This window comes from Gobius niger (assembly GCF_951799975.1).
Source record: "Gobius niger genome assembly, chromosome: 3".
Taxonomy (NCBI): Eukaryota; Metazoa; Chordata; class Actinopteri; order Gobiiformes; family Gobiidae; genus Gobius; species Gobius niger.
In genome coordinates, this window is record NC_136854.1 from 13,924,138 (window position 1) to 13,939,334 (window position 15,197).

General features: G+C 42.3%; 1 protein-coding gene across 1 annotated transcript; it reads left to right on the plus strand.

Annotated features, from left to right (window-relative positions):
* Window positions 1-1,889: 1,889 nt before the first annotated feature.
* cacng3a (calcium channel, voltage-dependent, gamma subunit 3a) lies at window positions 1,890-10,166 on the plus strand (the record flags this gene model as incomplete). The annotated part of the gene is made up of 4 exons (XM_079552905.1): window positions 1,890-2,292; window positions 8,154-8,237; window positions 8,316-8,456; window positions 9,598-10,166. Exons 1-4 carry the CDS (start codon window positions 2,082-2,084, stop codon window positions 10,164-10,166), a joined length of 1,005 nt encoding a protein of 334 aa, XP_079409031.1. The 5' UTR covers window positions 1,890-2,081.
* Window positions 10,167-15,197: the final 5,031 nt, after the last annotated feature.

The following is a 15,197-nucleotide window of genomic DNA, read 5'->3' on the forward strand; positions in this document are numbered from 1 at the left end:
TGGGAGTTAAGGGGCTACGTCTGTGAGGGGTATGCAGATAATGTCAAAAGCCAAGCGTTTCGAACATTGAGACTTTACAACGTAGGACTACATAGAGGAGTGTGGACACTTGCTGAAGCCACTATATTTTTTGCCGATCCTCTTGTATCTCCTCCATTAGAGCTATGTTTGTCTTTGGTTGCCAACACTCCATATCCGCGAGGAAAACTGGAAGATAAATAAAGGCATTTTTAAAGGGATGAAGGGAGGGAGGGGGGAAGGAAAGATCTAATGTTTACTATGCAAATGGCCGAGGAGCGGTGGGTGGAGGCGGGGGATGAGTTCTGTTTACGGGAATAGCGTCCATGTATTGCATGCGCCATCTCTACAGCGCATGAGATGTTCAAATAAATGATCATAACAATTCAGTAACTCTTGATTCCTGTGTGGTTTCTCTGCGCATTCCCGTTGTATAACACGCTGAACAACTGAACAGTTTGGCGTGTTAGAGAATTTTTTCTTCAAGGTTTTGAAAAGAGAAAAAATCTGTGCAATCAGTTGTCGGCTCGGTGCATTCATTACCTTGAAGAGAACTGGTGATTCTTATTAAGAGCTTATGTAAGTTTACGGACCGTCATTTTAAGTATTTGAGTAAAAGTGGATGTGGAATGACAAGCCTCCATGTTGTGGATAAATGTGTTGAAGTCATGAGTTCACTTCCAACTGAGGCCTTCCTGTCCTTTCCAAACTGATTTGAATGAGGCTTCTCACAACCAGGGCTGGGGATCAGCTCCGGCTCCAGTCTTTTTTTTTTACAAAAGTTAAAACTTTACCTGAGTTAGGAACCCCCTACTTATATTATGGACAATGCTACTATTTCTGTATAATTGAGGCTCAGCCGGCCTTTAAAGGAAAAATTGCGGACCCCGCTATGAACATTTCACATTGTAAAATGTGTTGCCACCCCAGGAATTATCCCTGACCCTTCTTGCCACCCCGTGATTTTTTTTCTAGATCCGCCCCTGAGTTGCACAAGTAACTTTTTTTACTCAAGTAAGAGTGGAGATACTTCATCATAATATTGCTCAAGTAACAAAAAGTACTAAATGAAAACTACTCTAAGTACAGTATGTGTTTTATTTGATAGGGACAACTGTAAACAATCAACATGTACTACGCTACAACAGTTAGAGCTAAGCCGAATTTGCAATGTCCGTCCCTTGAAAGGCTTTTCAAAAGCACAGAAAATACATTTACAGTCATGTTAATTCTGACTTTACACAAAGGAAGTGCATTTGAGTGCCATCTAAAAATGATTTCACACTTTAGTTCATTCTTAAATTCATTCCCCCCCAAAAAAATTAACTCAAAGTAAGACTTTATTATTATTATTACAATGTTATAGATCTACCACTTACTTACTTACTTAGTATTACGTTAGTAAAAAGTATAATTGCATTTCCAGAGCGGGTACTGTAGCTACTCGGTTGCTTTTACTTCAATCACTGAGTGAGATGTGTTTCCGATTTCATACAGCACCTATGCAGTTTGCATTACTTGATTTGTTGATTGTTGTTTTTTGATAGTGTGTAGGCTACGGCACTTTGACCAACTGTAAAGTTTTTAAAGTGCGCTATAGATAAAGTTGGTGTGGTATGGTAAAAAAAAAAAAAAAGGAAAAAAAATCAGTTAGATGCACAGCCTTTTGTCACAAATGTCCACTGACGGTAGAAATGTCCTTACACTAGTATAAAAACAACACAAATACACCGGGTACAAGGCCTTTAATGGGGCATTGGCTTTGCTTGCCCTGGCCTCGTGCATGTCCCATAAACACGCGCGCACAGAGTCAGGGGGAGTGCGCACTTCCATGATCAGAGCGCGCGGCGATAGTGCCACAGAGGACACCAGGCACCAGGCAGAGCCACACTGCCGCTCAGCCCGGGCCGCGAGGACTTTTCTGGGGCTTTACAGCGCAACATGCGGGGGGAAGTCGTGCATTCCCCCGCCGCCGCGGACTACAACTATGGAGATGGAAACTTTTGAAGATTCTTTTTAGCCAGACAGTTTAGCCGAGGACGGGAGGAGGAGGGGGGTCCGACATGAGGCTGTGTAACCGCGGGATGATGATGCTCCTGACCACGGCGGGGGCTTTCTGCGCCTTCAGCCTCATGACCATCGCGGTGGGCACGGACTACTGGCTCTACTCCCGGGGCATGTGCCGCTCCAAGAGCCTGAGCGACAACGAGACCCTGCAGAAGAACGAGGAGGTGCTGACCCACTCCGGCCTCTGGAGGACCTGCTGCACCGAGGGTAAAGTTAGGACAGGCTTAAAGGGGCACTATGCAACTTTTCATGAAAGCTTCATCTTAGAACGTAGGCTATTTGACCTTTCAGTGACCCGGTGGTTGTATGGGTGGTTAATATGGTGCCTTTATTTTCCATCCCGGTGGACGCTCCAGGATACATTGTTTTAAGGGTTTCTGGTAGGTTATGTGGGTGGAACTATGCGTAACCATGGAAACGGTTCAGTCAGTAGTGAAAACCTACCAGAAACCAAAATACAATTGTTCCCTGAGCGTCTTAGGGGCCACCGGGATGGTAAGTGGATGAGCCAAGCAGCCGCTGGGTCACTCTAAGGTCAACTACGCATTAATATGAACTTTTTCTCCACATAAAAAGTTGCATAATGCACCTTTAAACAACATATATAGGCCACAGGGGCTGGTAGTAGTTATAGGCTTGTAAAATAGTGTGTCTTAGAGTCTCCACTCTTCATCCATAGACCTACTGGGATGAACAACACTTGGGCCAAATCTAATAAGATGAAATAAAATAATTACGAAATAGCCAGCCTGACATAATGCTCACGCACTAAAGGTGGATTGAGTTTGAGAAGCCTATAGGCCTATATTTACTTGGTAGGGGTTATGTTACCGCTTTATAGTAAGGGGTCTTTTTAGAGTTAGGGTAGGCCATGAATAAGCATATTATTAATGGCATACTAGTATTCTATAGATAATAGTGTGGAAAGTAATTATTAACATCTTAACAGGCATATTATTCATGGCCTATTAGTTACTTATGATAAGATAAGATAAACCTTTATTGATCTCACAAAGGAGAAATTCACTTGTTACAGTCGGCGTTACTTCACAGTCTTATTGTACAGTCTGACAGCAGTGGGGATGAAGGCTTTGCGGTAGCGCTCCGTCCTGCACTGAGGTTGTCTCAGTCTGCCACTGAGAGAGCTGCACAGCTCTTCTACAGTCCCGTGCAGTGGGTGGGAGGTGTTGTCCATGATGGAGGTGAGCTTGGCTAACACCCTCCTGTCCCTCACCTCCTCCACAGAGTCCAGGGGGCAGCCCAGGACGGAGCTGGCCCTCCTGACCAGCTTGTTCAGTCTGTTCTTGTCCCGCTCTGTGCTGCCCGGGGCCCAGCACACGGCAGCGTAGTGGAGAGCAGAGGCCACCACAGAGTCATAAAAAGTCCTGAGCAGAGGCCTGCTCACTCCGAAGGACCTCAGTCTCCTCAGAAGGTGAAGGCGACTTTGGCCCTTCTTGTACAGGGCGTTGTTGTTGTGGGACCAGTCCAGTTTATTGTTGAGGTGAACACCCAGGTACTTGAAACTGTCCACCTCCTCAATGTCCTCCCCTTGGATACTTACTAATATCTTCATAATACCTAAGAGCACCCCTTAATACCCAGTACTTTTACACGAGTAGAAATTATAATAAATCGAGTAAAAGCAACTGTGCCTTTACAGATACTTCAAAAAATAATATTTCTCAAATTGAAGTAAAAAAGTATGATAAACAGTCACTTCCTGGATCTGGAGTAAGTTGCTGCAGTGGGTCAGGTCTAGGTTAAAGCAAAACTATATGAATACAGAACAGGGACAGCTGACGACCTGGATATACTGAATGACCAGGTTGTTCCATCAATAAACAGCATAAGTTGGATGAGATATTCACATCCAACACAACTCCTGCCTATTGGCTATAGCACAATTTCTACTAGGCAACTATTAGGCCTGTACCGCGTATACCAACAAATGCAACAAAAAAAAGTCTATGCACTGATCATTCTTAAAGATTAGAAATGACTTTTCATTTTCATTTTCGTTTCCGTAGTTACACAAATGGGATCTCTCGACTGGCCCGCCGCACATTGTGACGACGGAGTTGTGCCCGGTGAATGAGTTGTGTTTCCATGGCGACCGAGTCATCTCATCAATACTGCTCAATGAGTGCCTTACATAGGGACAGATCCATCAATATCTCCCTGGGCAGCAGTGGGCAGAGGTTAGCGGGAGAGAGGGGGGAATGTGTACGTGAGCAGGCAGTGAGCGTTTGCAAAGACCCTGTGTGTGTGATCGTGTGATGGGTTTGGAGGTCTGCCAACATTTAGGCACAGAGCTTTTCAGTCGTACGTCAAAAGTTGCTGCTCTCGTGCTTATTGATTTCAAAATGTAAGTTCAGAACTTAATTGCAGTGTGAAATTAGTAGGCTGTCTTCAAAATCGTGCAGCCGTTACGTCCCTCTCTCTTGGTACTGTGGGCGATTTCACAGGAAATATTAGATTTCCATAAGGTCTGACTCCATAAGATCATTTTAAACACATTTAAACAGTTAAATTTAAAATATTAAAGTATCAAAAAGGTCTCGCCAAGCGTGTTCATTGATCCCAAGGTCCGAGGAGAAACCACCAGAATTCAGTAGCTTTAGTCAAAGAAGATTTATTCCCTATAACAATTACAATTTCTAAACACAGGTTGCTAAAGTCCATAACAATATACACGGTGCTCGAACGAGGCAGTCCCAGGAAACGGCACCGTCTAACTGCACTCTTACAAATATATATCAGAAAAAATGTGACGTTCACGAAGAGATAGAAGATGAGTGGAGCTTGGGTCAAGGTCAGCAGGTCCTTCCTGTTGCCTTATATGGAGTTATTTTTCACAACTCCGGTGAGGGCACTGGACGTCTCCACAGGTTTGAGCAAAAGAATGCAAGAGCAAGAAATGGGGTTTTGTTACAGCAATGTGCATGTGAAAAGATTGGTTTCAACTGAAACTTAAAGCACATAGATTAAACTCATCAAAAACGTTCAATAGCATTATAAAATATAACATTAGCTAAAAATCATCAATTTCCCACAGTACAGGGGCATTTTTTGCCTTTTCTGCAAACTGCATTTGTAGTCTCTATGTTCCACATTGTTTCACTGGACACTTTTGTACATCTTTGCTGTTTTTTTGTGAGGTTCAGTGGATTTTTTACCACAGAGAGTCCGTAGCCATAAAGGACCCAGATTTTTAAAAGTAAACAAACAGCTAGCTAATGAGCTAAAGACATTTGAGACGTACAAACTTCTTCTTCTGATACATTGAAGAGGCACCGAGAGTCCCCCACACCTGCAGCACAATGGAGGCGTCACAAGAGGAGCTACAGGAAACAAAAAAGGGACAATCGAGGAGAAGATGGTGAAAGACTGTTGTGGAGCGGAGGGAGCTGCGCAGGAGGAAGAGGAAGGAGGAGCTGACCAGTGCAGGAAACCACGCTCTGGAACAGGGACAAACCCAGGAGGCGGTGCACCGTTTCAGAGGACCATACCATACCAACTTTATTTATAAAGTACTTTTAAGAATTGTACAGTTGGCCAAAGTGCCGCACACAGAAACAGATACAACAACAACAGCAGGCAACATCAATTTGCGTTAGAGAAACGCCAGAGAAAAAAGGTGCGTTTTTAGGAGAGATTTAAAAACAGGTAGAGACTGGGCCTGTCTAATCTCTAATGGCAGCTGGTTCCACAGCCGCGGGCCAGCAACAGAGAAGGCACGATCTCCCCAAAGTTTGCGCTTGGTTTTTGGAACAACCAGTTGCAGCTGATCCACTGACCTGAGACCACGAGAGGGAGCGTAAGGCTGAATCAGGTCAGATAGGAGGGGGCGAGGCCATTCAGACTTTTAAAAGTAAAGAGAAGCCAATGGAGTGAAGCTAAAACCGGTGAGATATGGTCACGTTTCCGTGTCCCTGTTAAAAGCCGATCTGCTCATACCAGCATAAAGGCCGTTACAGTAATCCAACCTGGTCGTCACAAAGGCATGTATTACAGTCTCAAAATGCTGCCTTGATAAAATGGAGGAGACTGAAGGCAGCCAGCCAGGTTTCCTCTACCTCTAAAAACATGCCGGTCAGGTTGGCCCACGATGGTGGCGCAGCTCACGACTAACCAAACACCTGAACACTAGTTTGTTGTACATTTCTACAATGACAAATAAAGCACTTACTTACTTACTGAAGGACACTGTTTCTGACAGCACAATTTTTTCTAAACATCTCACAGCATTTTGTTTTACCGCATTCACAAAGCGCTGAACTCTTAGGTCAAGCACACATTGTTTTTCGGGAACTGCAGCGTGTGCAAACCATGAGTTGTTTTGACAAAAAAAGTCCTGTGTTCAGTTCAAGTGGTGAGGTTCAGTTAATAAGTGAAGTCGCAATCTCGTATTGGGCATGCGCAGCGCTTCCGGGTCAAAGGTCATTCTGGATAGGTGTGCTATGGCACGGCAGCCCCAGTGTAAAATGTGCATGAATAAAGATTGTTTTACAGGAATCAAAACTGTGATACATTAACAAATCATCCCAAAAAATATTGAGGGACAAATATTAGTTTTAATTTCCAACTGCAGGTTAAATGTTGACTTTTTCGGGTGGGGGCATAATTCTTTCCTGAAAATTATACACTATACATTGTAAAATAGAAAAGCAAAAAGAAAGAAATTTTGAAAAGAAAATTTGTCATCTCTACTTTTAAACAACACAATGATTTGGCCTAGATCTGTTTCCTCTCAGCATTTTATGGGGGGAGGAGGAAATACAGTGAGTGTGTATGAAGGAAAGGCTAAATGGAATATGCCTAAAACTTTTCCCTCACCCATCCGGATGTGTAGAAACTGAAAGCTTTCCCTTCTTTATAATCCGACAGAATCAGAATTAGTTTTATTGCCATTGTCAGTGTACAGGTTCACAAAAGAGGAATTTTCCTCGGAGCAATCGTGCAACATGAAACATAAAACTTAAATAAATTATAAACTATAAAAACTTTAAAACTTCAAGGGCATGCATAAATAGATTAAAAATAAAATATGATAAAAAACAACAAGCCGTCTCCTCAAGTCCCTGTCGCAGACATGATGCTATATTTACTATGGCACAAGCACATTGTAGGTGGCCAGCAGCAAACTCCAATAATCTCGTCGAACCGTTTCACTGAAGGAATGTTCAAGGGATCTGCAAGAGGTTCTCTGTACTCCGTACTTAGCGATAGCCCGCGTTTCCTCAAAAGTAACTTCAAATTAGCAATCGTCCATCATCTAAAAACATCCCGACTCATCTCTGTATCCTCCACCTGAGCCTCTCACTCAGTTTAGAAAGTTTTGAATATCTTACAAACATAAAACAAATCATTTAAACAACATTCATCTGCATTCTCTTGTCTTCTGCGCTGTCAAAACACACTTCCAGATAAAAAAAAATCTGAGCAATCCCACAATTCATTGCGCCAATTGAAACTGTGATTCCGCTTATTGCGCGGCAAGTCTTGTATTTATACATTGAGCAAAACTCTTAAAGGTAATGTAGCTGATTTATTTTCTGCCAGGTATTGGAACAACATTTATTTTGACATTTGTGGGGAAAAAACACTGTGCATGTAATTATAAAGCATTTATTTCAATATCGAGAACTTGCATGGACCACAGGTAACATTTTGATTTAGTTGCTTCCACTTTCATTGTTTGTAATTAAAGAAATCAGGTATAGGGCCTTTAAAGGGCCTCCTGTCCGCGGTTTTCTCCCTGAGTCTGCACTAAAGAGGCTGTGAGATGGCTGTGGTACTTTCCTCTGAGATGACTCTGTTCGCTCCGCCAGGTCTAGCAAAAACTTCTCTGCACAAGAATGACTTACTTTCAGGCGCCTAATCTTCTCGAGGATAAAATGCGTGGATGCAGCCATTTGCTCACCTTTTACAGCAAGAGATTCAAGAACAATGCCCACAATGTAACAATGTCCAAATCTGGCTGTACTCTGTGAAATCTGCTTATAAATAAATGAATCAAAGGAAAGAGGTTTTTTTTAAATAAAGATTTCATGTTTTTACATTTCCAGGGACATTTCGGGGCGTTTGTAAAGACATCGACCACTTTCCTGAAGATGCCGATTATGACCAGGATGCTGCGGAGTATTTGTTACGTAAGTATCTACAAAGATTGGATTTGGAAAGACTGTATTTCGAGACTTTTAACGGCCTTGTGTTGTTGTTGCTAACAGGTGCAGTGCGAGCCTCCAACCTCTTCCCCATCCTCAGTGTGGGACTTCTGTTTCTGGGCGGAGTGTGTGTAGCAGCCAGTGAGTTCTACAAGTCCCGCTACAATGTCATCCTGAGTGCTGGCATCCTCTTTGTCTCTGCAGGTCAGGAAAAAGAAACACAAACAACATAAAGGCTGGATTATATCAAACATCTTTTCATAAAACGTTACCATGATGTAATATAGCTGAAGTAGATTTGTTGTCCTTCATAGTTTGAGAAGGCTCTGTCTGCAGCCACGTAGAGTCACGTATTAGTGGTGATTCACAGGAATACGTCACAGTCAGCAATCTCTGAAAAATGAGTCCTCTGTTTAAATTTGTTTTTACATCATCATGTGTACTTTTCAGAGTGAAATTTGTATGTAATTACAAATTTGATGAAAGAATTTTCTGACCTTATCTGTATCTCTAAACAAGGCTTAGCTTAATTGTGTTTAATTGTTTTACATTTTCGCTGTCATTTCCTGTGGAGCTCCACTCCCATCAGACTCTCCATCTGCTGCAAACAGACCCTCTTATACAGAATAAGAACTCATATTTGGTTTGAATTCAACTGTACATTTTTGACATGATGTCCTCCATATGTCATGCATGCATTTCCAATGACATTCACACTGCATGATTAATGTAGTGTAATAATATCGCTACTCAAGATGAAAATAAAACATAACAGAATGACCGTTGCATTTGTATGTGATTGCATGTGTGTCCAAGGCTAGATATTTAGAGTGTGGTTCAGGGTGTCAGCAGCTGCATCCATGTTACCAATAGCTGGCTTTGCTGCTTTAAGAGGTGTCAGTCACTCTCCAGGCAGTTTATAAGAATAAAATCCTAAGGTTTTGGTTTTCTTTAAGTATCAAATCTGCTGATCTGTATGAGGTGCTTCAGTCAGTGGAGCTGCCTTCGATTGATATGCGTCACCGAGGTTTCCTCTCAGTAGTCTGGCTTCCCTACCACTAATTATATGTACTATAGGTTATCCTCTGGAGCTAGGACTCCTTTGGAAATGAGATTCCTAATCTCAGTGGGACTTTCCTAGTTAAATAAAGGTCAAACAAGTAAAATAAATAAATATAATATAACACTAGAGAGCCATGAGAACAAAAATCTTGTGTGAAAAATGTAGTAGCTACCAGATTTATGTTTAATGACTTATAGTAATAATAAATAAGTAATAAATAAAGGTAAATCCTGGTTTGTGAATTTTGAAAACAGAACTTCACCTTGTGTTTTCTCCTTCCAGGTCTGAGCAACATCATCGGCATCATCGTGTACATATCAGCCAACTCGGACGACCCCAGCCAGAGCGACAACAAGAAGAGCTACTCGTACGGCTGGTCCTTCTACTTCGGCGCGCTGTCCTTCGTGCTGGCCGAGATGGTGGGCGTCCTGGCCGTGCACGTCTTCATCGAGAAGCACCGCCAGCTGCGCACCAAGGGCAGGCCCTCGCTCATGAAGCCGCCCATGTCCCGCAACTCCTCCTACCACCGCAACCGCTACTCCCAGAGCCGGACCAGGCGCTACAGCTCCCGGAGCACCCACAGCGGTCTGGACACGGGCTCCTTCCGGGCGTCGCTGCTGAGGGACAGGGAGCCCTCCATTTCCGCCGAGACTAAGATCAACGCGTTGGGAGGACTGCCCACGGCCATGGCGGTCGGGCCGGACTTCATGCTGTACACTGTGGCGCGGCCGCTGAGCGATGGCAGCGGGGATTTGCCCGTCGATGATATGAACATGTTAGAGGGGCGCAATGGGGCTGATGCGTTGGTGTCGGGGAATTGCTCGGCCAACAGGAGGACGACGCCTGTGTGAGGAGAAGGGACATCCAGCTGTTTTATTTTGTTTTATTTTTTATCGTAGTTCAGATGCTTGAATGTAGGAGCCATTGCAATATGTTGGAATGTGTTGCCTCCAAATTCACAGTTCACGTTCAATGTCAGGATTCATTGGACTCACATGGAGCGTGAGACGTCATTTTTACACATGGAATGACCACTACAGAGTCCAGATCTTAATCCCATTGAGAATCTTCGGGGTGTGCTGGAGAAGGCTTTGTACAGTGGTCACACTCTCCCATTGTCAAAACAAGATCTTGGTGAAAAATGAATACAACACTGGATATTTTGACATTGCAGACGCTTACAGAGACAATTCCACAGCGAGTATTTAGAGCGTGTGACCTTTTATTTTTGTGGCAACTTTTTGGGGGTCAGGCTGTGTGTAACTGTAAACCAAAAAGGATTATAAGATGCTAACTGCTTGACTTAGCGCTCAATCACTTGGGCTGCACGATATGAGGGGAAATTGCGATATTTGATTACCGTCGGAAATACAGTATTGCGACTACAGGGGGACATTTTACTCGACCGTTCCATTAAATTCAAATGAAAATCATAAGCAAGTATTTTTCTCAGCATATCGTGTCAAAACAAGACTAATGACTGAGGCTGAACTTCAGCACAATTTTAACCTCTTACCCCCCACTATTTCGGCTTTATGCAAATGTAAAAGCTTCTTGAACATAGCGTCAAAACAGCGACCACAAAGGAGGATGAAAATTGAACAAAATGTGACCAAAAAACAACAAAAGAGCAACAAAAACACAATAAACAAGCAATGAAAACACTGCTCATGACCAGTTTTGCAGGTCTTAGCTTTTAAATGAGGTGCTACACTGGCCTAGAGGCTGTAAACTCCAGTCGAGAAGCGTTTAGGTTTGGGTAAAGCTGAACTGGAAAAAATGCACTTGGTTAAGGCGGGGGGTAAGAGGCTTAACTTACCATGCATTTATAATTTAGTCTATTGGCAAAAAATGTGTAAATCTCAGTGACCTCAGTGATTTTGCGTTTCGTTGTGGCTTCTTCTTATGGATGTTGCGTCACCTAATATTACAAAAACGATGCTTTAACGATATTTTGTGCAGCCTTATATTATGTCATGATGTATTCACCAGTCGGGACCTACCTACTGTTAAAGGAGCGGCGCCGGTAGTCGGTTTACTTGATGTGTTGTTTGGCTTTTGTGTTTTGCTATTGTAGCTACAGGTGCTGTTGCGTGCTTACAACACAAATGCCATATTCATCCTATAATGTTCGATTTATGATGTTTGGAACCCAGTTTCTGTGGTGTCATAGCCCCAAATGTAATAGTTATTTTTTCTCGACTGAATACACAGCTGAGAGTAAACCTTTACACCAATATACCCTGTCTTAATTTGCTTCTTAATTTGTTTCCTGTAGACAGTTGGCAGCTATCATTTCAGCCTCCCCCCCTTAGTGTCAGTGCTCAATGTCCACTGCCTCCCTGCTGTTTCTCTCATACATGTTCCTTATCTTGGCCATCCCTAAACCTGCTGAACCTTTACACCTCTACAACTTTTTGATTTAAAATCTTTCCCATTCTTGTTCCACTGTGACTTTTAATCATGCAAGTGTAGGTATTTCTCTTAAATCAGAGTTTAATGCAATTTTATAGTTTTATTTTGCATGTAGATTGGCCTTTAGGCTTTGCTATGGGTATCTACAACGATGCAGATACTCATAGAACTGTAGTTACTGTCGGTAACTATAATCGACGGGGCCCACGGATGACCCTGTGACTTTAAAGTAAATAAATAGATAGAGGTGTGGTGGCAGAAGGGACTTCGTGAAACCTTTGTGATGCACGGATTTGAATTCTGTACCGACTGACTTATGACACAACAAAGAGAGCTGCCAAGTCGCACTTCTTTGTGATGAGCCAAAACAAGTGACCATGCAATATATCGGTAAGATGATGGAAGTACATAAAATTCTACAAGAGAAGAAAGAGGATTCATTTTGAATGTAGCAGGTTTTTAGTAAGGTGCTGATCAGAATGTGTTGTTGGAAATATATAGAGCTCACATACGAGTCTCTGACTATAGTACAGCAAATGCATCCCTTGATGAACTGGACAGAATGCAGCACAGCTTTTGAGAGTGTGTACAATGAGAACAACTTTTATTCATTCTCTGCTTGTAGAGTCCGGAGAAGTTCGACTGAGTTTAAGAAGATCTTGCGCTCTTTAATTGGACATGGATTCAAGGACAAGACTGCAGATTTGTTGGGAGTATGAAAAAGGACTATCAAAACTAAACATTTTTGAAAACTTTAGAAAACAAGCAATCAAAAACAATGTTTCCATTTGCTCTGATATGAAAAAAACAAAACAAAAACAACATTTAGGCTATATGGGGAGCAAAAATCGTAGTTTGGCGGAAGTTTGGCGGAAAATATGGCAGAATATTCCATTTGGTCGTTCCAATCAAACAGTAAATAGAACCCGTGTCATATTTTTCAAGGAGTTACCGTAGCGATGACCATTTACTCTAATGGAAAAATGGTATAATTGCACAATTTTACCAAACGACAAGGGCAAATGGAAACATTGTTTTTCTTATTTCTTATACCATAAGGTTTGGCCGGAAAGACTTTGTTATTAAATGGATTGTGTTCACCTTGCTCCTGCTGTGGTTCTTAATAATTGCCTATGGTTCCTTCCACAACCAGAGGTAAACCTTGATAAATAAAAGGAAACAGTAGGAGGTAAAAAAAAAAAGGAAAAAGGAAAAAAAAAACGGTGATGCTCATAAGTATTTGGATTACAACCTTTATTACATGTTGATATAGACTGCAGGTTGAAAGAACAAAATAATGTAGTGGTTGTTTTTATTCCAGAATTTCACAATGTATTTTGAAAAACAGCATGTTAATAAAGTGATATTTATTTTTTGCAAAACTCACAGTTATTGTATGCAGTCTCTTCAGTGGGTTGAAGGGTTATATTTTTGGCTGCTGACCTATAAAGCTTGATGACAAGTCTGTCAGTTCACAAAGATCCCCTGTGTGAAGTGCTTTGGGTGACTTGAGTCTAAGGAAAAGCGCTATTCAAATAAGATTCCATTCCTGATCTTCTGATAGAAGTTAATACACCGCGTTCCAAATGGTTATGCAAATTGTATTTCAATGTCAAAAAGGTAAAAAAAAAAAAAAAAGGTTTTCACTGAAACTTATGGATGGTCTTGTGTCTCAGGGCTTTTTGAATCACTGACATCAATCTCAGACGCCTGTGAGGATTAGTCGTCAGGTTAAGTCCAGTTAAGGGAAAAACTATTCCACGTTCCACATTATTAAGCAGACCAACATTTTCCAGCAATATGGGAAAGAAAAAGGATCTCTGCTGATGAAAAGCGTGAAATAGTTGAATGCCTTGGTCTAGGTATGAAAACCTTCGATATTTCATGAAAGATTAGGGGTAATCATTGCACTGATAAGAGATTTGTGGCTGATTCAGAGCACACACAGGTTTGTGCAGAAAAAGGCACAATATGGACGGCGTCAGCCAGACAAATACATCTGATGAATAGAACAGCTGCTACAAAGCAGCAAACAGGTATTTGAAGCTGGTGGTGCCTCTGGAGTCCCCCTAACATCAAAGTGTAGGACCCTCCAGAGGCTGCAGTTGTGCATAAACCGCCTGTCCGGCCTCCCCTAAACTGTTAATTGAAGCTCATGAACAGAAACGGCTGCAGTGGCTCAGAAATACATGAGGACTCATTTTCAAACAGTCTTGTTCACTGATGAGGCCGTGTAACCCTGGATGGTCAAATCAATGGAGTAGTGGATGGTTGGTCAATGGGTGGCAGTTTTCATCCAAACAGCAGCAAGTAGAAACTCTCCAAAAACTCACAAGTTTAATGGATTCAAGAATTTTGAAGCTCCTATCACAGAAGGGCTCCTATGTTAAAGAGGGGGTATTATGCTTTTTTCAGCAACATAGCACCAGTCTATAGCACACTACAATGATGACGAAACCTTCTGTTGGTCTGTCAATGCAGTAAATTAGAATAACTGCCTTGTATAAAATTGCTCTTTCAAAATGGCGTTAGCAAATGACTTGAAATAGGCCTTTGTCTCTTTAAGAACCTCTGACCCTTTGCGACACGCCCCCTCCACACGCTTTCAGTGGCATCACAACAACACTGTGCTCGTTGTCTCAACAGTATTGAAACTACGATCGGTGCATTTTAATTTTTATTGTTGGAAAGGAGCTACTGTTTATCACTTTGTGAACGATGGCCACACAGGATATTATTTGGAAACGAACCTTCCACACCGGACGCTTGGAAGGGGCTCTTGCCTGAAAAATAACTGCTGTTTGGAGGCTCTCTCTTTGCATCTGCCATGCCCTATGGATCTCTAACTATACCCCCATGGACGACACCAGGATCTGCAGGAGCCCATACGATTCAAAGACGGACATTATCTGTGCAGGTGGACGGTGGTTTTTCGAGGTTACCCATTAGCTTGTTATAATCGACTACAGCTCATTGTTGATGAAAAGTCTGTAATAAACCACAAATGTGTAAAGCCAGGCTCATTGTGTGATCATCGTAAAGGCTGCTTCGAGTAGTTGCCGGCTTTATTGACGTTATTTGTGCATAATATGCTGCCTGTTTTCAATGAATGTTGTGAAGGTGAAGGTTGTTAGCTTGTCGCGGCTAATAGTGCCTTAGCTCCGGGAGAAAACCACTCGGCTACGACTCACTGTAGATGAAATGTGAGCAATAAACTACGAAATCAACAAGCCCGGCTCAGTGTGTGATCATCATAAAGGCTGCTTCAAGCAGTTGCCTGTTTTAGTGACGTTTTCAATGCATAATATGCTGCTTGTATTCAGTGAATTTTCCCGTTAGCTTGTCGCGGCTAGCTTGTTAGCTCCGGGAGAAAACCACTCGGCTATGACCCATTGTAGATGAAATGTGAGCAATAAACTTCCAAATCAACAAGCCTGGCTCCGTGTGTGATCATTGTTAAAGGGTTC